The sequence below is a fragment of the Schistocerca piceifrons genome, chromosome 11 (assembly GCF_021461385.2).
Source record: "Schistocerca piceifrons isolate TAMUIC-IGC-003096 chromosome 11, iqSchPice1.1, whole genome shotgun sequence".
Taxonomy (NCBI): domain Eukaryota; kingdom Metazoa; phylum Arthropoda; class Insecta; order Orthoptera; family Acrididae; genus Schistocerca; species Schistocerca piceifrons.
The window spans coordinates 25689585-25711484 of NC_060148.1; the positions used below are offsets into that span (position 1 = coordinate 25689585).

Here is a 21900-nt window from a genome sequence, read left to right on the forward strand (position 1 = left end):
TCTGCGCATCTGACGTCACAAAACACAGTCAGCCAATGAACAGAGAACGACGTTGCCAGAGCTCGACTGCAGTGCAGAGCACGGACGAGTGTCTTCAGTTTTATAAACGTTCAGTCATAAATAATGTAATTGAACAAAAGCAATGTCTTGCTAGCAGACTTTCTTTTATATAAAGTTTGGAAAAAGCTTTCTTTATACCAATTGCTTCATATTCTATTAATTAATTAAACCAAACAAGTAATAAGCCTCCTAATTCAGGCGATAGCAAGGAAAGGTGTTTGTATCATTCTCACTAACCGCTTTTTCGCAATAAAGAACAGCTGTAATTGTTTATTTCCTATTGTAGTTCGGCAAAGCGTAATTCATAGTCATACCAACAATGTTTGACGGTATTTTGCGTGATATTTTGTAGTCCTCTGTGAGATCTATTGAAAGGCGAGCTGTGTTAGCGTAATGGTTGCCGGCACGGTAGCTCAGTATGTTCGGTCAGAGGGTAACGTGTGCCGGCCGGTGTGGCCGTGCGGTTAAAGCCGCTTCAGTCTGGAACCGCGCGACCGCTACGGTCGCAGGTTCGAATCCTGCCTTGGGCATGGATGTGTGTGATGTCGTTAGGTTAGTTAGGTTTAATTAGTTCTAAGTTCTAGGCGACTGATGACCTCAGAAGTTAAGTCGCATAGTGCTCAGAGCCATTTGAACCATTTAGAGGGTAACGTGCCCTCTGTAATAAAAAAAAACTGAGTTAACAGATCAACAACGAACTTAAATGGATGTCTTACGACGTCCGCCCCGAGCAGATGCAACGAACTAAAGCGAACAAAATAATAATAATAATAATAATAATAATGGTTAAAGCGATTGGCTGGTGAGTGAAAGGTTCTGAGTTCAAACCTTGTTCAGTGCCTAACATTTTCTTTATTTAAAAAGAATATCAAAGTGTCTTACTTCATGAATTTTATTCGTTTGAATGTAATTTTTTGAAATATCTAGTGACAACTAAAATCGACCATACAGAAAGTATACATCGTGGAATTTAGCTCTGCAAACTCTTCAAAATTTCGTGCAATGGTTTACTACACCTAACGCTGCACAATAACTGCGTTGAACATCGAATAAAAATTAAGTCATTTATGGGGGAAAGGTATCAGTCAAGAAGATGTGTAAAAATAAAATTTTTGGTCCAAGTAGTTTTTATGAAATTGAATGATAAAGTGTGTCAAAGCAGTCGGAACACCGTGTGTCTGCACAGGCGAGCAGTGCAGTGATGACAAAAAGCGGGGAGCACGTCTCTGTAGCAGCGAAAGGGTTAATGCGGCCGTGGTGGCTTTACTTCATAAACTGCACGCTCCCCCCTAAACGTAAGTTTGCGAACTATACTATACTATGGCGCTGCTTCTCTTAGCGCGTACAACTGGCAACGCAGCAATCTCCCGCGTCTGGGCGGGCATGATAGAGCAAATATCTCTGGAGTGAGCATTGCGTTCTGTGCATGTTGTCAACATTAAACCAGGATTGTCACGTGTTTTCGGGACTTCGCTGTGCGTGTGTGCTTCCTGCAGAGTTTGAGGTTTATAATATCAAGAGTTTTTGTTGTGTTTCACCGTTTGTTGATAGTGTAATGTTGTTGTTGTTGTGGTCTTCAGTCCTGAGACTGCTTTGATGCAGCTCTCCATGCTACTCTATCCTGTGCAAGCGTTTTCATCTCCTAGTACCTACTGCAACCTACATCCTTCTGAATCTGCTTAGTGTATCCATCTCTTGGTCTCCCTCTACGATTTTTACCCTCCACGCTGCCCTCCAATACTAAATTGGTGATCCCTTGATGCCTCAGAACATGTCCTACAAACCGATCCCTTCTTCTGGTCAAGTTGTGCCACAAACTTCTCTTCTCCCCAATCCTATTCAATACTTCCTCATTAGTTATGTGATCTACCCATCTAATCTTCAGCATTCTTCTGTAGCACCACATTTCGAAAGCTTCTATTCTCTTCTTGTCCAAACTATTTATCGTCCATGTTTCACTTCCATACATGGCTACACTCCATACAAATACTTTCAGAAATGACTTCCTGACACTTAAATCAATACTGGATGTTAACAAATTTCTCTTCTTCAGAAACGCTTTCCTTGCCATTGCCAGCCTACATTTTATATCCTCTCTACTTCGACCATCATCAGTTATTTGGCTCCCCAAATAGCAAAACTCCTTTACTACTTTAAGTGCCTCATTTCCTAATCTAATTCCCTCAGCATCACCCGACTTAATTAGACTACATTCCATTATCCTTGTTTTGCTTTTGTTGATGTTCATCTTATATCCTCCTTTCAAGACACTGTCCATTCCATTCAACTGCTCTTCCAAGTCCTTTGCTGTCTCTGACAGAATTACAATGTCATCGGCGAACCTCAAAGTTTTTATTTCTTCTCCATGAATTTTAATACCTACTCCTAATTTTTCTTTTGTTTCCTTTACTGCTTGCTCAATATACAGATTGAACAACATCGGGCAGAGGCTATAACCCTGTCTTACTCCCTTCCCAACCACTGCTTCCCTTTCATGTCCCTCGACTCTTATAACTGCCATCTGGTTTCTGTACAAATTGTAAATAGCCTTTCGCTCTCTGTATTTTACCCCTGCCACCTTTAGAATTTGAAAGAGAGTATTCCAGTCAACATTGTCAAAAGCTTTCTCTAAGTCTACAAATGCTAGAAACGTAGGTTTGCCTTTCCTTAATCTTTCTCCTAAGATAAGTCGTAAGGTCAGTATTGCCTCACGTGTTCCAGTGTTTCTACGGAATCCAAACTAATCTTCCCCAAGGTTGGCTTCTACTAGTTTTTCCATTCGTCTGTAAAGAATTCGTGTTAGTATTTTGCAGCTGTGACTTATTAAGCTGATAGTTCGGTAATTTTCACATCTGTCAACACCTGCTTTCTTCGGGATTGGAATTATTATATTCTTCTTGAAGTCTGAGGGTATCTCGCCTGTTTCATACATCTTGCTCACCAGATGGTAGAGTTTTGTCAGGACTGGCTCTCCCACGGCCGTCAGTAGTTCCAATGGAATATTGTCTACTCCCGGGGCCTTGTTTCGACTCAGGTCTTCCAGTGCTCTGTCAAACTCTTCACGCAGTATCATATCTCCCATTTCATCTTCATCTACATCCTCTTCCATTTCCATAATATTGTCCTCGAGTACATCGCCCTTGTATAGACCCTCTATATACTCCTTCCACCTTTCTGCTTTCCCTTCTTTGCTTAGAACTGGGTTTCCATCTGAGCTCTTGATATTCATACAAGTCGTTCTCTTATCTCCAAAGGTCTCTTTAATTTTCCTGTAGGCGGTATCTATCTTACCCCTAGTGAGATAGGCCTCTACATCCTTACATTTGTCCTCTAGCCATCCCTGCTTAGCCATTTTGCACTTCCTGTCAATCTCATTTTTGAGACGTTTGTATTCCTTTTTGCCTGTTTCACTTACTGCATTTTTATATTTTCTCCTTTCATCAATTAAATTCAATATTTCTTCTGTTACCCAAGGATTTCTACTAGCCCTCGTCTTTTTACCTACTTGATCCTCTGCTGCCTTCACTACTTCATCCTTCAAAGTTACCCATTCTTCTTCTACTGTATTTATTTCCCCCATTCCTGTCAATTGCTCCCTTATGCTCTCCCTGAATCTCTGTACAACCTCTGGTTCTTTTAGTTTATCCAGGTCCCATCTCCTTAAATTCCCACCTTTTTGCAGTTTCTTCAGTTTTAATCTACAGGTCGTAACCAATAGATTGTGGTCAGAGTCCACATCTGCCCCTGGAAATGTCTTACAATTTAAAACCTGGTTCCTAAATCTCTGTCTTACCATTATATAATCTATCTGATACTTTTTAGTATCTCCAGGGTTCTTCCATGTATACAACCTTCTTTCATGATTCTTAAACCAAGTGTTAGTTATGATTAAGTTATGCTCTGTGCAAAATTCTACAAGGCGGCTTCCTCTTTCATTCCTTCCCCCCAATCCATATTCACCTACTATGTTTCCTTCTCTCCCTTTTCCTACACTCGAATTCCAGTCACCCATGACAATTAAATTTTCGTCTCCCTTCACAATGTGAATAATTTCTTTTATTTCATCATACATTTCATCAATTTCTTGCATCATCTGCAGAGCTAGTTGGCATATAAACTTGTACTACTGTAGTAGGTGTGGGCTTCGTATCTATCTAGTGTAATAGCGATGGTGAATTACTGTTGTTGCTACGGATGCAAAGAAAAATATATGAAAGGAGGGATAGTAACTTTTCATGGGTACATAACATGTAGCTCTAATTATAGTTATCATATTAGTAAGAGACACTGTATATGTTTAAAAATTTCGAGACGGATTATAATTAACGCTTGATTCTGTAGACCTATTTTTCTACGATTTTATGACTATGTAATAGATGTTACGGCTCGTACAAAAGCTTACAAACAATCGTTTCCTCTCGTAAATTTCCTAGTGGAACAGGAAAGGGAATGGTTAGTTGTTTCAGCAAATACTATCCTCCATGCATTTATCAGTGACTTGACGATTATGTTTATAGATTACTCAGTCTATTATTTATTTAATAGACTGGGAGCAAGTACGTAAAATGCGTTAAATAAATACTTTATTGTGTCACCAGTAAGAAAAATGGTTCTTTAGGTCGCAAAAACGAGAAAATAAATACGCAGAAATAGCAGAAAAAAAGGACGAATTAGCAGGGATATAATCGCTAATGTGAGGCAAATTCGGTGATTTTCTGACACTTGCAAAAGTACTGGCGTACTGTCAAGTCGTTTTGCAAGACTATCACCGCAAAAATGTACATCTGAACTGTGACACCTGTCGCAAAGAAGCAGAATGCAATATCACTTGCCCTTAAGAGTTACGTAGCTGGTTTATTCCCGGTATCAAATGGATTCTATTAAAATGTCTGCGCAACATATATAAATAATCCACGACACGTACGAAAAGAATCCGTCTGTACTAGGGAGGTGGTGACATTCTAAATAGACAGGGCGCTATACGGACAAACACACGACGTCCCGAGAACACGTGACCAGGCCGGCAATCTATGTTGGCAACACAAAATCTGTTCTGCGCATGTGAATGCTCACTCCAGAGATATTTACTCTATGGCGGGCATGCGCGAACCGCCAAGATATAAGAATTGAACTATAGGAACATTAGCATGCGAAGGGGGGGCGGGGGGGGGGGGGACTTTGTGAATGAACGACCTCGCAGCACACACGTGGTTTGACAGCCGGGGTGGGCGACTTGGGTCGTGTGTAGCGAGTGAGTTACTGCAGGCGCTGGTGAGCCAGAGATTTGTACTGCTGGAGGGAGACCGGCCTTGGGGAGGCCATAATTCGGCGCTATCTGGCTCCGCGACACGCCACGACCCAGCCAGCAGTGCACGCTGTTTGGTTTACTGCCCGCCGGCACGACACCCACCCCCGCATAAAGGACGGCTGCCACAGGGATAGAGCGCCGTACCCACCTGCCCTGCCAGTTCGCACTGCCGCCCTCTCATTCCCTATGTGCCCAGCAACACTGTTTAACGAGCTATAACCTAGGGCGTGCCACAAGGCAGTGCTCTAGGACCTTCTCACAACACGTACACGCTTTTCCGAAACTAGAAACTAAAGTCCTCCCGAACGGGTCATGAAGACCCAACGGTACCGACCGGCCGCCGCGTCATCCTCAAACCACAGGCAGCACTGGTTGCGGATACGGAGGGACACGTGGTCAGCACACCGCTCTCCCGGCCGTATGTCAATTTCCGAGACCGGAGCCGCTACTTCTCAATCAAGTAGCTCCTCAGAATGAGATTTTCACTCTGCAGCGGAGTGTGCGCTGATATGAAACTTCCTGGCAGATTAAAACTGTGTACCGGACCGGGACTCGAACTCAGGACCTTTGCCTTTCGTGGGCAAGTGCTCTACCAACTGAGCTACCCAAGCACGACTCACGCCCCGTCCTCACAGCTTTACTTCTGCCAGTACCTCGTCTCCTACCTTCCAAACTTTACAGAAGCTCTCCTGCGAACCTTGCAGAACTAGCACTCCTGAAAGAAAGGATATTGCGGAGACATGGCTTAAAAAATGGTTCAAATGGCTCTGAGCACTATGGGACTTAACATCTTAGGTCATCAGTCCCCTATAACTTAGAACTACTTAACCTAACTAACCTAAGGACATCACACACATCCATGCCCGAGGCAGGATTCGAACCTGCGACCGTAGCAGTCCCGCAGTTCTGGACTGCAGCGCCTAGAACCGCACGGCCACCGCGGCCGGCAGACATGGCTTAGCCACAGCCTGGCGAGTCTCGGTCCGGCACGCAGTTTTAATCTGCCAGGAAGTTTCATATCAGCGCACACTCCGCTGCAGAGTGAAAATCTCATTCCGGAAACATCCCCCAGGTTGTGGCTAAGCCATGTCTCCGCAATATCCTTTCTTTCAGGAGTGCTAGTTCTGGAAGGTTCGCTGGAGACCTTCAGTAAAGTTTGGAATGTAGCAGGCGAGGTACCGGCAGAAGTAAAGCTGTGAGGACGGGGCGTGAGTCGTGCTTGGGTAGCTCAGTTGGTAGAGCACTTGCCCACGAAAGGCAAAGGTCCCGAGTTCGAGTACCGGTCCGGCACACAGTTTTAATCTGCCAGGAAGTTTCAAGTAGCTCCTCAGTTTGCGTCACAAGGGCTGAGTGCACCCTACTTGCCGATAGTGCTGGACGACCGGATGGTCACCCATCCGAATGCTAGCCGAGCCCGACAGCGCTTAACTTCGGTGATCTGACGGGAACCGGTGTTACCACTGCGGCAAGGCCGTTGGCACTTTCCGACACTATTCGCTCGAATTAATATGGGTGGAAGAGAACATCAAAATAGATATACACTGACGGAAAAAAATTTGCAACACAAAGAATTCGTGTGACAGAAGCGAAAGTTTATGCGTGTTCCTTGTTGTATCCGGATCCCACTTCAGCTATTGCCAGGTCTGTTTTTGTTACTATGGATTCTGGCATTGTTAGTTTTTGAGGGTGGCCGTATGTCCTTCCTGTCGCCACCCCGTACCACCCGGGACGGAAATAGTGTCCCCCATCTGTTCAAAAAGATTTCTGGCTTGCAGCCGGTCGTCGTAAACTTCATTGCACGATATTTCGGCTGGACAACTGCCAGCCATCTTCAGGTGAGCCGAACGAGGACTGACGAAGACTCTTTTTTTTCTTTATTGTTATTTAACACCTTACATAAAGGTGGGCTGGCAGCAGCTCACTGCGATGCTCTTCAGCCACAAGTGTTACAGAGAAAATACAATGGAGGCACAGAGTATACAGAACAAAATGGGCGACAAAAAGCAGTAGACACAGGAACAAATGACACGTAGCCGTTTACACGCGAAGACACCTAAACAAACTGTTGGCACTGCACATGGACACTGATGATGGAGACGACACGTGTACGATGGAACGTGGGCGACGAAAAACACTGACGCACAAACACGGGGGCACACACACTAAAACGATGGCGACGATCTCCGGTGCGCGAACGTCCACTGAAACGTCTGCGAGTTCGGGGACTCTTCGCGAGATATACGTAGGAGGGAGCAATATACTGCTTCACTCCTCGGTGAAGGTATGTTCTCCAAACTTCAACAAAATCCCGTACCGAGCTACTGAGCGTCTCTCCTGCAGAGTCTTCCACTGGAGTTTATCTATCATCTCCGTAACGCTTTCGCGATTACTAAATGATCCTGTAACGAAGCGCGCTGCTCTCCGTTGGATCTTCTCTATCTCTTCTATCAACCCTATCTGGGACGGATCCCACACTGCTGACCAGTATTCAAGCAGCGGGCGAACAAGTGTGCTGTAATCTACTTCCTTTGTTTTCGGATTGCATTTCCTTAGGATCCTTCCAATGAATCTGAATCTGACGAAAGAATGATTTTGAAGTAATAGGTTTAACATCAGAAGAGGCATCAATGTTAGCACTCAATAAGGGATCATGGAGGAATTCCATAAGGGGGGCTATGCTCCAGACTGAACGCTGAAAGGCATAATCAGTCTTAAATGATGATGATGATGATGATGATGATGATTCCATTTTAAATCACTCCTAATGCCTACCCTCAGATAATTTATGGAATTAACTGCTTCCAGTTGCTGACCTGCTATTTTGTAGCTAACTGATAAGGGATCTATCTTTCTATGTATTCGCAGCACGTTACACTTGTCTACATTGAGATTCAATTGCCATTCCCTGCACCATTCGTCAATTCGTTGCAGATACTCCTGCATTTCAGTACGACTTTCCATTGTTACAACCTCTCGATATACTACAGTATCATCTGTAAAGAGCCTCAGTGAACTTCCGATGTTATCCACAAGGTCATTTATATATATTGTGAATAGCACCGGTCCTATGACACTCGCCTGCGGAACACCTGAAATCACTCTTACTTCAGAAGACTTCTCTCCATTGAGAATGACATGGTACGTTCTCTTATCTAGGAACTCTTCAATCCAATCACACAATTGGCCTGACAGTCCATATGCTCTTACTTTGTTCATTAAAACGACTGTGGGGAACTGTATCGAACGCCTTGCGGAAGTCAAGAAACACGGCATCTATCTGTGAACCCCTGTCTATGGCCCTCAGAGTCACGTGGACGAATAGCGCGAGCTGGGTTTCACACGATCGTCTTTTTCGAAACCCGTGCTGATTCCTACAGAGTAGATTTCTAGTTTCCATAAAAGTCATTATACTCGAACATAATACGTGTTCCAAAATTCTACAAGTCATCGACGTTAGAGATATAGGTCTATAGTTCTGCACATGTGTTCGACGTCCCTTCTTAAAAACGGGGATGACCAGTGCCCTTTTCCAATCCTTTGGAACGCTACGTTCTTGTAGAGACCTACGGAACACCGCTGTAAGAATGGGGGCAAGTTCCTTCGCGTACTCTGTGTAATGGAACTGGTATCCCATCAGGTGCAGCGGCCTTTCCTCTTTTGAGCGATTTTCATTGTTTTTTCTATCCCTCTCGTGGTAATCCCTTGCGCTCCGACTGCAAATTTGTATGTCAATCTGGCGATTCGACCTGTTGTGCTCCCACTCGTGAACAGCACAGCAGGGCGTGTATTCCAACAGGATAATCCTCATCCACATATCGCTGTTGTAACTTTACAGAGTGTCGACGTGTTACCTTGGGCTGCTTGATCACCAGAACTATCTCCACTCGAACACATATGGAACATCATCAGATGACAAATCCAGCATCATTCACAAACAGCATTAACCGCCCCTATATTCACTGACCAAGCTGAACAGGCATGAAACTCTATTGCACAAACAGACATCCAACACCTCCATGCTTCAAGTCAACATTCTGGGGGTTACGCCATTTAGTAGTACACCAGCATTTCACATCCGTAATGGTTTATCTCGTGCCTACATTAACCTCTGATCTTGCAATCTTCAACAGTCAAATATGTTACGTCGGGAATTGTACACTACTGGCCATTAAAACTGCTACACCACGAAGATGACGTGCTAAAGACGCAAAATTTAACCGACAGAAATGAGTTGCTGTTATATGCAAATGATTAGCTTTTCAGAGCACTCACACAAGGTTGGCACCGGTGGCGACACCTACAACGAGCTGACATGAGAAAAGTTTGCAACCGATTTCTCATACACAAACAGCAGTTGACGGGCGTTGCCTGGTGAAACGTTGTTGTGATGCCTCGTGTAAGGAGGAGAAATGCGTACCACCACGTTTCCGACTTTGATAAAGGTCGGATTGTAGCCCATCGCGATTGCGGTTTATCGTATTGCGACACTGCTGCTCGCGTCGGTCGAGATCCAGTGACTGTTGGCAGAATATGGAATCGGTGGGTTCAGGAGGGTAATACGGAACGCCGTGCTGGATCCCAACGGCCTCGTATCACCAGCAGTCGAGATGACAGGCATCTTATCCGCACGGCTGTAACGAATCGTGCAGCCACGTCTCGATCCCTGAGTCAACAGATGGGGACGTTTGCAAGACAACAACCATCTGCACGAACAGTTCGACCACGTTTGTAGCAGCAAGGGTTATCAGCTCGGAGAACGTGGCTGCGGTTACCCTTGACGCTGCATCACAGACTGGAACGCCTGCGATGGTGTACTCGACGACGAACCTGGGTGCACGAATGGCAAAACGTCATTTTTTCGGATGAATCCAGGTTCTGTTTACAGCATCACGATGGTCGCATCCGTGTTTGGCGACATCGCGGTGAACGCACATTGGAAGCGTGCATTCGTCATCGCCATACTGGCGTATCACCCGGCGTGATGGTATGTGGTGCCATTCGTTACACGTCTCGGTCACCTCTTGTTCGCATTGACGGCACTTTGAACAGTGGACGTTACATATCAGATGTGTTACGACCCGTGGCTCTACCCTTCATTCGATCCCTGCGAAACCCTACATTTCAGCAGGATAATGCACGACCGCATGTTGCAGGTCCTGTACGGGCCTTTCTGGATACAGAAATTGTTCGACTGCTGCCCTGGCCAGCACATTCTCCAGATCTCTCAGCAATTGAAAACGTCTGGTCAATGGTGGCCGGGCAACTGGCTCGTCACAATGCGCCAGTCACTACTCTTAATGAACTGTGGTATCGTGTTGAAGCAGCATGGGCAGCTGTACCTATACACGCCATCCAAGCTCTGTTTGACTCAATGCTCAGACGTATCAAGGCCGTTGTTACGGCCAGAGGTGGTTGTTCTGGGTACTGATTTCTCAGAATCTATGCACTCAAATTGCGTGAAAATGTAATCACATGCCAGTTCTAGTATAATATATTTGTCCAATGAATACCCGTTTATCATCTGCATTTCTTCTTGGTGTAGAAGTTTTAATGGCCAGTAGTGTATATATATATCGGTAGCAGGTGCCATGCATCCTGCAATTTTGGTGTTACACATTCTTTGCAATTGAAGGCAACATGACTGCTGGAGTGTACGAAAACAATTCTCCAACCCATAGTCAGTTGTTTTGTAGAGACTGTATGGGAAGGTTTCACTCTGCATGATGATAACGTCCAACCTCATCGTGCTCACATTGTGTATCCGTGTCTGACAGGACATGATATCTGAAGAACAGGCTGGGCAGCATGCTCACTGGATATGCACTGCATACAGCATGTGTGGAGCTTGACCAGAAGAGCGCTGTCTAGTCATCGGCATCTTCCATTAACGATTGGAGCTCTCAGGAATGCTCGCATTGACCACTAGGACAATATGTCTCTTGAGGCCAGAGTTGGTACTGAACATGCCCCATCACATTCAAGAGTGCCTGAGGATTTGTGGAGGACCTACACGTTACTGAACAGTGCACTGAACACACCATTTCATGTTTCTCGATTTGTATGACTTGCAACTTTTTTGTTTGTTCAAATAAAGGTTGTCTGTCATTTCATAACCGGTTCAGGGAGAATGCAGTGTAATTTCCTCTGCGTGTAGTATTCTGTACAGTCAAAAAATTCAGTAGAAGACATCTCTCTCATTTAAAGATAGAAGAACCAATTACATGCTTGTTGCTGTTGTGATCTTCAGTCCAGAGACTGGTTTGATACAGCTCTCCATGCTACTCTATCCTGTGCAAGCTTCATCTCCCAGTACCTACTGCAACCTACATCCTTCTGTATCTGTTTAGAGTATTCATCTCTTGGTCTCCCTCTACGATTTTTACCCTCCACGCTGCCCTCCAATACCAAATTGGTGATCCCTTGATGCCTCAGAACATGTTCTACCAACCGATCCCTTCTTCTAGTCAAGTTGTGCCACATACCTCTCTTCTCCCCAATCCTATTCAATACTTCCTCATTAGTTATGTGATCTACCCATCTAATCTTCAGCATTCTTCTGTAGCACCACATTTCGAAAGCTTCTATTCTCTTCTTGTCCATGTTTCACTTCCATACAAGGCTACACTCCATACAAATACATTCAGAAACGACTTCCTGACACTTAAATCTATACTCGATGTTAACAAATTTTTCATCTTCAGAAACGCTTTCGTTGCCATTGCCAGTCTATATTTTATATCCTCTCTACTTCGACCATCATCAGTTATTTTGCTCCCCAAGTAGCAAAACTCCTTTACTACTGTGTCTCATTTCCTAATCTAATTCCTTAGCATCGCCTGACTTAATTCGACTACATTCCATTATCCTCGTTTTGCTTTTGTTGATGTTCATCTTATATCCTCCCTTCAAGACACTGTCCATTCCGTTCAACTGCTCTTGCAAGTCGTTTGTTGTCTCTGACAGAATTACAATATCAACGGCGAACCTCAAAGTTTTTATTTCTCCTCCATGGAGTTTAATTCCTTCTCCGAATTTTTCTTTTGTTTCCTTTACTACTCGCTCAATATACAGATTGAGTAACATCGGGGAGAGGCTACAACCCTGTCTCACTTCCTTCCCAACCGATGCTTCCCTTTCATGCCCCTGCACTCTTATAACTGCCATCTGGTTTCTGTACAAATTGTAAATAGCCTTTTGCTCCCTGTATTTTACCCCTGCCACCTTCAGAATTTGAAAGAGAGTATTCCAGTCAACATTGTCGAAAGCTTTCTCTAAGTCTACAAATGCTAGAAAAGTAGGTTCGCCTTTCCTTAAACTATTTTCTAAGATAAGCCGTAGGGTCAGTATTGCCTCACGTGTTCCAACATTTCTACGGAATCCAAACTGATCTTCCCCGAGGTCGGCTTCTACCAGCTTTTCCATTTGTCTTAAAGAATTCGTGTTAGTATTTTGGAGCCGTGGCTTATTAAATTAAAAGTTCGGTAATTTTCACATCTGTCATCACCTACTTTCTTTGGGATTGGAATTAATGCTTAACTTTTTTTAATGCGTCTGTGTGTATGGAGAGCAGGGGGGACTTTTTTGATGAGTGTACATATGTCCAGTGTCGTTTATGTGACCACCAGCCAAAAGCCTGAATAACCACTTTTGCAGTAGCGGACCGGTGCAAGACGTGAAGGAAGAGAGGCAATGGGGTTCTGGAAGGTTCTCAGAGGATGTGGATTCATGGCGACTCCAGTGTCGTGGCAAGTTCCCCTACGTTTCTCAGTTGAGGGTCTATGCCGCGAACAGCCCTGCTGAGGTGTTCCCACAGATACTCGGATATGTTTAAATCTGGGGAGTCTGGTGGTCAAGGGAGGATGGCAAACTCATCCTGGAGTTGTTTGAACCACACACGCAGACACATTCAAAATAATGGTTCAAATGGCTCTGAGCACTATGCGACTTAACTTCTGAGCTCATCAGTCACCTAGAACTTAGAAATAATTAAACCTAGCTAACCTAAGGACATCATACACATCCATGGCCGAGGCAGGATTCGAACCTGCGACCGTAGCGGTCGCTCGGCTCCAGACTGCAGACACATTCCATTGTGTTGCTGGTGATTGCCACCATGCCGAAGATGAACTAACCGCATGCAACAAGTAGTTTATCTTGTAGCGAAATTGAAGTAGATACTTCAGCAAAGGGCTTAGAAGAGCAGTTGAACGGAATGGATAGTGTCTTGAAAGGAGGATATAAGATGAACATCAACAAAAGCAAAACGAGGATAATGGAATGTAGTCGAATCAAGTCGGGTGATGCTGAGGGAATTAGATTAGGAAATGAGACACTTAAAGTAGTAAAGGAGTTTTGCTATTTGGGGAGCAAAATAACTGATGATGGTCAAAGTAGAGAGGATATAAAATGTACACTGGCAATGGCAAGGAAAGCGTTTCTGAAGAAGAGAAATTTGTTAACATCGAGTATAGATTTAAGTGTCAGAAAGTCGTTTCTGAAAGTATTTGTATGGAGTGTAGCCTTGTATGGAAGTGAAACGTGGACGAGAAATAGTTTAGACAAGAAGAGAATAGAAGCTTTCGAAATGTGGTGCTACAGAAGAATGCTGAAGATTAGATGGGTAGATCACATAACTAATGAGGAGGTATTGAACAGAATTGGGGTGAAGAGAAGTTTGTGGCACAACTTGACTAGAAGAAGGGATCGGTTGGTAGGACATGTTCTGAGGCATCAAGGGATCACCAATTTAGTATTGGAGGGAAGCGTGGAGGGTAAAAATCGTAGAGGGAGACCAAGAGATGAATACACTAAGCAGATTCAGAAGGATGTAGGTTGCAGCAGGTACTGGGAGATGAAGAAGCTTGCACAGGATAGAGTAGCACGGGGAGCTGCATCAAACCAGTCTCAGGACTGATTACCACAACAACAACAACACTTCCTGTGAGTTAGTATGGGCAGAGGTCATTGTTGGCAACCTGATTAAATTAATAATTGGATCCTTTTACCGACCTCCTAATTCAGATGATACAGTTGCTGAAAGGTTCAAAGAAAAGTTGAGTTTGATTTCAAACACGTGCCCGACTCATAGTTGGTGGTGACTTTAATTTAGCCTCGATATGTTGGCGAAAATACATGTTTAATTCCGGAGGTACGCATAAAATATCATCCGAAATTGTGCTAAATGCATTCTTTGAAAATTATTTCGAGCAGTTAGTTCATGAGCCCACGCGAATAGTAAGCGGTCGTGAAAATACACTTGACCTCTTACCAACAAATAACCCTGAGTTAATAACGAGCATCAAAACCGATTCAGGGATTAGTGAACACAGAGTTGTCGTAGCGAGACTGAATATTATAATCCCCAAATCCTCTGAAAATAAGCGAAAAACATACCTATTCAAAAAAGCGCATAAAAATTCAGTTGACGGCTTCCTAAGAGACAATCTCCATTCATTCCAAATTAATAATACAAGTGTAGACCAGATGTGGCTTAAATTCAAAGAAATAGTATCGGCAGCAATTGAGAGATTTATACCAAATAAATTAACAAAAGACGGAGCTGATCGTCCTTGGTACAAAAAACGGGTTACAACAGTGTTGCAGAAACAACGAGACAAACTTGCCAAGTTTAAAGAGACGCAAAATCCCCAAGATTGGCGATCTTTTACAGAAGCTCAAAGTTTAACGCGGATTTCAATGCGAGAGGCCTATAACAGTTTCCATAACAAACTTTCCCCCGAAACCTGGCAGAAAATCCAAAGAGATTCTGGTCGTATGTGAACTATATTAGCGGCAAGAAACAATCGATGCCTTCTCTGCGCGATGGCAATGGAGATACTATCGAAGACAGTGCTGCCAAAGCAGAGTTACTAAACACAGCCTCCCGAAATGCCTTCACAAAAGAAGACGAAGTAAATATTCCAGAATTCGAATCGAGAACAGCTGCCAACATGAGTAACGTAGAAGTAAATATCCTCGGAGTAGTGTAGCAACTTAAATCACTTAATAAAAGCAAGTCTTCTGGTCCAGACTGTATACCAATTAGGTTCCTTTCGGAATATGCTGATGCATTAGCGTCATACTTAACAATCATATTCAACCGTTCGCTCGACGAAAGATCCGTATCCAAAGACTGGAAAGTTGCACAGGTCACATCAATATTCAAGAAAGATAGTAGGAGTAATCCACTAAATTACAGGCCCATATCGTTAACGTAGATATGCAGCAGGATTTTAGGACATATATTGTGTTCGAACATTATGAATCACCTAGAAGAAAACTGTCTATTGACACACAGTCAACATGGGTTTAGAAAACATCGTTCCTGTGAAACACAACTAGCTCTTTATTCACATGAAGTGTTGAGTGCTATTGACAAGGGATTTCAGATCGATTCCGTATTTCTGGATTTCCGGAAGGCTTTTGACACTGTACCACACAAGCGGCTCGTACTGAAATTGCGTGCTTGTGGAATATCGTCTCAGTTATGTGACTAGATTTGTGATTTCCTGTCAGAGAGGCCACAGATCGTAGTAATTGACGGAAAGTCATCAAGTAAAACAGAAGTGATTTCTGGCGTTCGCCAAGGTAGTGTTATAGGCCCTTTGCTGTTCCTTATCTATATAAACGAGTTTGGAGACAATCTGAGCAGCCGTCTTCGGTTGTTTGCAGATGACGCTGTCGTTTATCGACTAATAAAGTCATCAGAAGATCAAAACAAACTGCAAAACGCTTTAGAAAAGATATCTGAATGGTGCGAAAATGTGGCAGTTGACCCTAAATAACGGAAACTGTGAGGTCATCCACATGAGTGCTAAAAGGAACACGTTTACTACGGTTACACGAGAAATTAGTCTAATATAAAGGCCGTAAATTCGACTAAATACCTGGGTATTACAATTACGAACAACTTAAATGGGAAGGAACACACAGAAAATGTTGTGGGGAAGGCTAACCAGAGACTGCGTTTTATTGTCAGGACACTTAGAAAATGTGACAGACCTACTAAGGAGACTGCCTACACTACGCTTGTCCGTCCCCTTTTAGAATACTGCTGCACGATGCTGTACCAGATAGGACTGACGGAGTACATCGAAAAAGTTCAAAGAGGGGCAGCACGTTTTTTATCACCGTGAAATAGGGGAGACAGTGTCACAGGAATGATACAGGATATGGGCTGGAAATCATTAAAAGAAAGGCGTTTTTCGTTGCGACTGAATCTTCCAGTCACCAACTTTCTCCTCCGAATGGAAAATATTTTGTTGACACCGACCTACATAAGGAGGAACGATCACCACAATAAAATAAGGGAAATCAGAGATATAGGTGTTCCTTCTTTCCGCGTGCTGTACGAGATTGGAATAATAGAGAATTGTGAAGGTGGTTCGATGAACCCTCTGCCAGGCACTTGAATGTGATTTGCAGAGTATCCATGTAGATGTAGACATGATCCCCAAGGATAGATGCATACTTCTGTGGATACATTGTGGTTTCGAGAATGACGAGATCACCCACGGAATACCACGAAAACATTCCCACCGGCCGGGGTGGCGCTTCAGTCTGGAACCGCGCGACCACTACGGTCGCAGGTTCGAATGCTGCCTCGGGCATGGATGTGTGTCATGTCCTTAGGTTAGTTAGGTTTAAGTAGTTCTAAGTTCTAGGGGACTGATGACCTCAGATGTTAAGTCCCATAGTGCTCAGAGCCATTTGAACCATTTTTGAAAACATTCCCCAGACGAAAACACTCATTCGTTCTTTGCTTACAGACGTTTTCTGCTTTACACGCCAGCCGTCATCTATCCGGCAAAGCATAAAACGTGATCCGTGTTAAAAGGCCACTCAGCGGACGTCCAGAGCTGGGTCTATGCCATACGCAGACCCTTAATTAACGACGAAAATTGTTTTGTAAATTAATGTGTGTTGTGGTTGTTTACAGGACACTGTCTCGCGTGTGGCAGGCTACGGGAACCCCAGCCATAGCAACCTTCAGCTCTGGGATAGCCGCTGCGTTGGCAGCCTTGCTCATCCAGCTTGAGGTGCTGGTCGAGATGATGTCCATTGGTGAGTACTGACCCCGCCTGCAGTGCTTCAAACCTTAACAAATCGATACACCCGTTATCTATTATCGATGTAATACTGGTTCCTGTAATTCCTGACTCGCTGTTTTAGATCAGTGACTGCCTTCACTCGGCTCTAGCAAGGACTCGTCTTCCGAAACTGCAAGTACCGAGGAATTACTCACTAATGCTACTTGGTACTGGCCGATATCGACTAGAGTATGAAGGCTTAGTAACCAATTACTAAGGTCATAGTGTCTGTATGTTCAGATTCACTGATGAGCGAAAGCACTATTGAACCGTGAATTTATTTTCAAAACCTTTTTTGAAGAATTTACTTTATTTACTAGCGATTCATCAAGAACATTAACACATTTAAGCACACTATGTGGGCGTGGAAGTAGTTGCGAGTGGGTAACTGATGAAAACAAATTAAATATTTTTCAACAAATGGAAATTTTATTCCTAGAAGCCCTTTTTTATTGAACAGATTTAAAATTATAATCAGAAAGCACCCTCTAAATATCAAGTTACAATTTATTGAGAGGCAGAAAGAACAAATTTTGACAGTATGAGCTTTAGGGCTGAGAACCTTGCCGCTCCCTTTTGACACGGCCGTAGTCACGACCGCTCACGACGACCTCTGAAAGACTACACTGGTCCGAATCTGGAACACACTAGATTATTTTAAACTAAAAATTTTAACAGCACATAAATTACGCACCCCATAGGAGGGATGGAAATGGTACAGAACACTAATATTTTAAAAAAATTACTTGCCACCGAAAGTGCAACTCGATTTTTAAAAAAAACCTTACGGTGGAAGTGTGGCAACTTTATATACTAAAATGACCATTTGAATAAAAACCCATGAAATGCAGTCTTACATAAAATATACAAACATGCTCTACATTACATATATACCGCCTCTCAAGATGATAGGCAAGATAAAAACATATTTCAGGAATTCGGCCGTTACACTTCAAGCAATAAATTCGTTAACACCGAATCCGACAAACATGACAGAGCCAGCTATTAACGTACGGCAGACCGACAACAGACACTAACTGCCTACAAATGCGGACGAGAGACAGACGAGCAAGCTGGGGACGAGAGACTGACCAAGAAAACAAGTGAAATGAAACAAGATATCTCGAATCACTTAACTTCTAATAACTGCGGCTGCGATCGATTTATGGCGAAGACCTGGCGCAGCACCCCCAAATCGCTCTCCCGAACCGTCCGCTGCCAGCCGCTTCAACAGACGCAGGAAGGCGCGCCGATCTCCCGCCTCACGGCGTCGCAGCTCGCGCCGGCCAGACCGACGTCGTGGGTTGACTCCTGCTGCTCTCGTGTCGGCCGCGAAGTCACTACCCCTCGCTATACGCCGCGGCCCACTGGACTCACGTGGCGACCTCACATGCGCCGACGCTCAAGGCGGACAAGTCATCTCGTGTCTCAGTGCGCGACCGACCAACCGATCGATCCGAACGCCAATGATCATTGCTTAAACAAACGCGAGCAGACTGACGGCCTAACACATACTGGCACTCCGGACGACAGACAGACACTGACTGCCCCACACTGACCCGGCTGACCAACTGATCAGACTCACCCCCAACTGGCGAGTTTTTTTTTTTTCCTTTATTGAGTTTCGATTCCCCCTAAAGGGGGCGGGCTGGCAGCAGCTTATTACGCCGCTCTTGAGCCTACAGAATTTGTTTTAAAAAGATGAAGATAATAAAAAATAATAACAGTTGGCGAGAAAATCTGTGACTTAAAGGTAAAATGGCAGAAACTTCTGGAGAGTAAAACATAAAACACAGGGTGGATGATGCTAATAAAAATACACAGGAAGCAGAAAAATAATAGACAGACAATTAAAAAAACACGGCGACAGTCTGGGTTCTGTTCGCAAGAGATATAAAAAGCACACCCAGCAACAGCATGATTTCTGTTCCTAACACTGTGGAAGGACGCACAACGCTGAACACTCACTTAAACACTGCACTAAAAGTTGGCACAAATATGACATACCACACCCGAGAGCAGGTGGGGGGAAACTGATCAGATGACGGGAAAAAAGGGGGGGGGAAGTAGAGGAAAAGTGAAAAGTGAAGGGGGAGGGGGGGAAAGGAGCCAATGGAAGAGGAGGATCCATAAGAGGGGTGGAGGGTGCTGAGCAGATGTGCCAGGGAGTGGGGAAGGCAGAGGAGGGGAGTACAAAAGGACTCGGGGGGAAACTGGCGAGCTCATAGCGCCCCTTAAATGCACGTGAGCAGGCAACCTTTCCCCTTTCCCGCCAGAGGGAGACACCTACGCTGCGATTGCCACAGCGGCGGCACCGCCAGAAACGGAGGGCGCTGCTTCACACTACGCGCTGCGGCGCGCTCTTCAAAACAGCAAATTTTACCGCGGCTCAACTACGGCCACTTCACACGACAGCTTTGAATGCCACCTGGTAGTGTTGTAGGCATACAAAGCGGTAAGGAACGCATATAAGTGGAATACAGACGAACGGAGATGCAATCGATCGACGACAGGGACTACAAATGGGGAAGTCTACTGACATGGGCGGTTTTGAGGATGGTCAGACTGTTATGGACTGCCGCCTGGCAACGAGCGTCTTGGAAATGGCGAAGCTCGCTCGTTGTCGACCTGCTGACGTGAGCCTCCGTGGAAAGAGTCTGGACGACAGTCAACCAGAGTGGACGACGAGGGGTTGCGCGTCCAAGCCTCGTCACAGAACGCGCAGGCTGCAGGCTTGCCCATTCTGTTAAGCGGGCTGGTTAGGCAGCTATCTGACTCGCTCCTGACCACAGAGTGAAATGCTGCTGCAGGCAGAAGTGTTTCGGAGCTCACCGTTCAGCATACGCCCTACACGTTTCCTAGTTGAGCCGACGACATCGTCACTCATGATTATAATCTCGTGAATGGTCGCCTTGACCACGTCGGCCATCCAGATATCCTGAGCGACTCAAATCTCCAACTTAGCCACAACTGACGTAGTACCCCCGCCAATTACCCTCGCTAACGTCACACCTCACAAGAGATCTGGCAGAGAACCAAAGAAAATTCTGTTGTTGTTGTTGTTGTTGTTGTGGTCTTCAGTCCTGAGACTGGTTTGATGCAGCTCCCCGTGCTACTCTATCCTGTGCAAGCTGCTCCCAGTACCTACTGCAACCTACATCCTTCTGAATCTGCTTAGTGTATTCATCTCTTGGTCTCCCTCTACGATTTTTACCCTCCACACTGCCCTCCAATACTAAATTGGTGATCCCTTGATGCCTCACAACATGTCCTACCAACCGATCCCTTCTTCTAGTCAAGTTGTGCCACAAACTTCTCTTCTCCCCAATCCTATTCAACACCTCCTCATTAGTTATGTGATCTACCCATCTAATCTTCAGCATTCTTCTGTAGCACCACATTTCGAAAGCTTCTATTCTCTTCTTGTCTAAACTATTTCTCGTCCATGTTTCACTTCCATACAAGGCTACACTCCATACAACTACTTTCAGAAACGACTTCCTGACACTTAAATCTAAACTCGATGTTAACAAATTTCTCTTCTTCAGAAACGCTTTCCTTGCCATTGCCAGTGTACATTTTATATCCTCTCTACTTCGACCATCATCAGTTATTTTGCTCCCCAAATAGCAAAATTCCTTTACTACTTTAAGTGTCTCATTTCCTAATCTAATACCCTCAGCATCACCCGACTTAATTCGACTACATTCCATTATCCTCGTTTTGCTTTTGTTGATGTTCATCTAATACCCTCCTTTCAAGACACTGTCCATTCCGTTCAACTGCTCTTCCAAGTCCGTTGCTGTCTCTGACAGAATTAGAATGTCATCGGCGAACCTCAAAGTTTTTATTTCTTCTCCATGGACTTGAATTCCTACTCCGAATTTTTCTTTTGTTTCCTTCACTGCTTGCTCAATATACAGATTGAATAACATCGGAGACAGGCTCCAACCCTGTCTCACTCCCTTCTCAACCATCTGCTCCCTTCCATACCCCTAGACTCTTATAACTGCCATCTGGTTTCTGTACATATTGTAAATAGCCTTTCGCTCCCTGTATTTGACCCCTACCACCTTTAGAATTTGAAAGAGAGTATTCCAGTCAACATTGTCAAAAGCTTTCTCTAAGTCTACAAATGCTAGTAACGTAGGTTCGCCTTTCCTTAATCTAGCTTCTAAGATAAGTCGTAGGGTCTATATTGCCTCACGTCTTCCAATATTTCTATGGAATCCAAACTGATCTTCCCCTAGGTAGGCTTCTACTAATTTTTCCATTGGTCTGTAAAGAATTCGTGTTAGTATTTTGCAGCCGTGGCTTATTAAACTGATAGTTCGGTAATTTTCACATCTGTCAACACCTGCTTTCTTTGGGATTGGAATTATTATATTCTTCTTGAAGTCTGAGGGTATTTCGCCTGTCTCATACATCTTGCTCACCAGATGG

The 21900-nt window shown here is 44.3% G+C and overlaps 1 protein-coding gene and 1 pseudogene across 1 annotated transcript in view; one reads left to right on the forward strand and one right to left on the reverse strand.

Moving 5' to 3' along the window:
• The window catches only part of LOC124720151 (probable cationic amino acid transporter), a 444710-nt gene that overhangs the window by 343850 nt on the left and 78960 nt on the right, over positions 1–21900 (forward strand). Inside the window, exon 7 of the mRNA XM_047245457.1 lies at positions 17307–17431. Coding sequence (XP_047101413.1) covers positions 17307–17431 — 125 coding nt within the window. The remainder of the gene's footprint in view (positions 1–17306; positions 17432–21900) is intronic.
• LOC124720637 lies at positions 6731–6847 on the reverse strand (annotated as a pseudogene).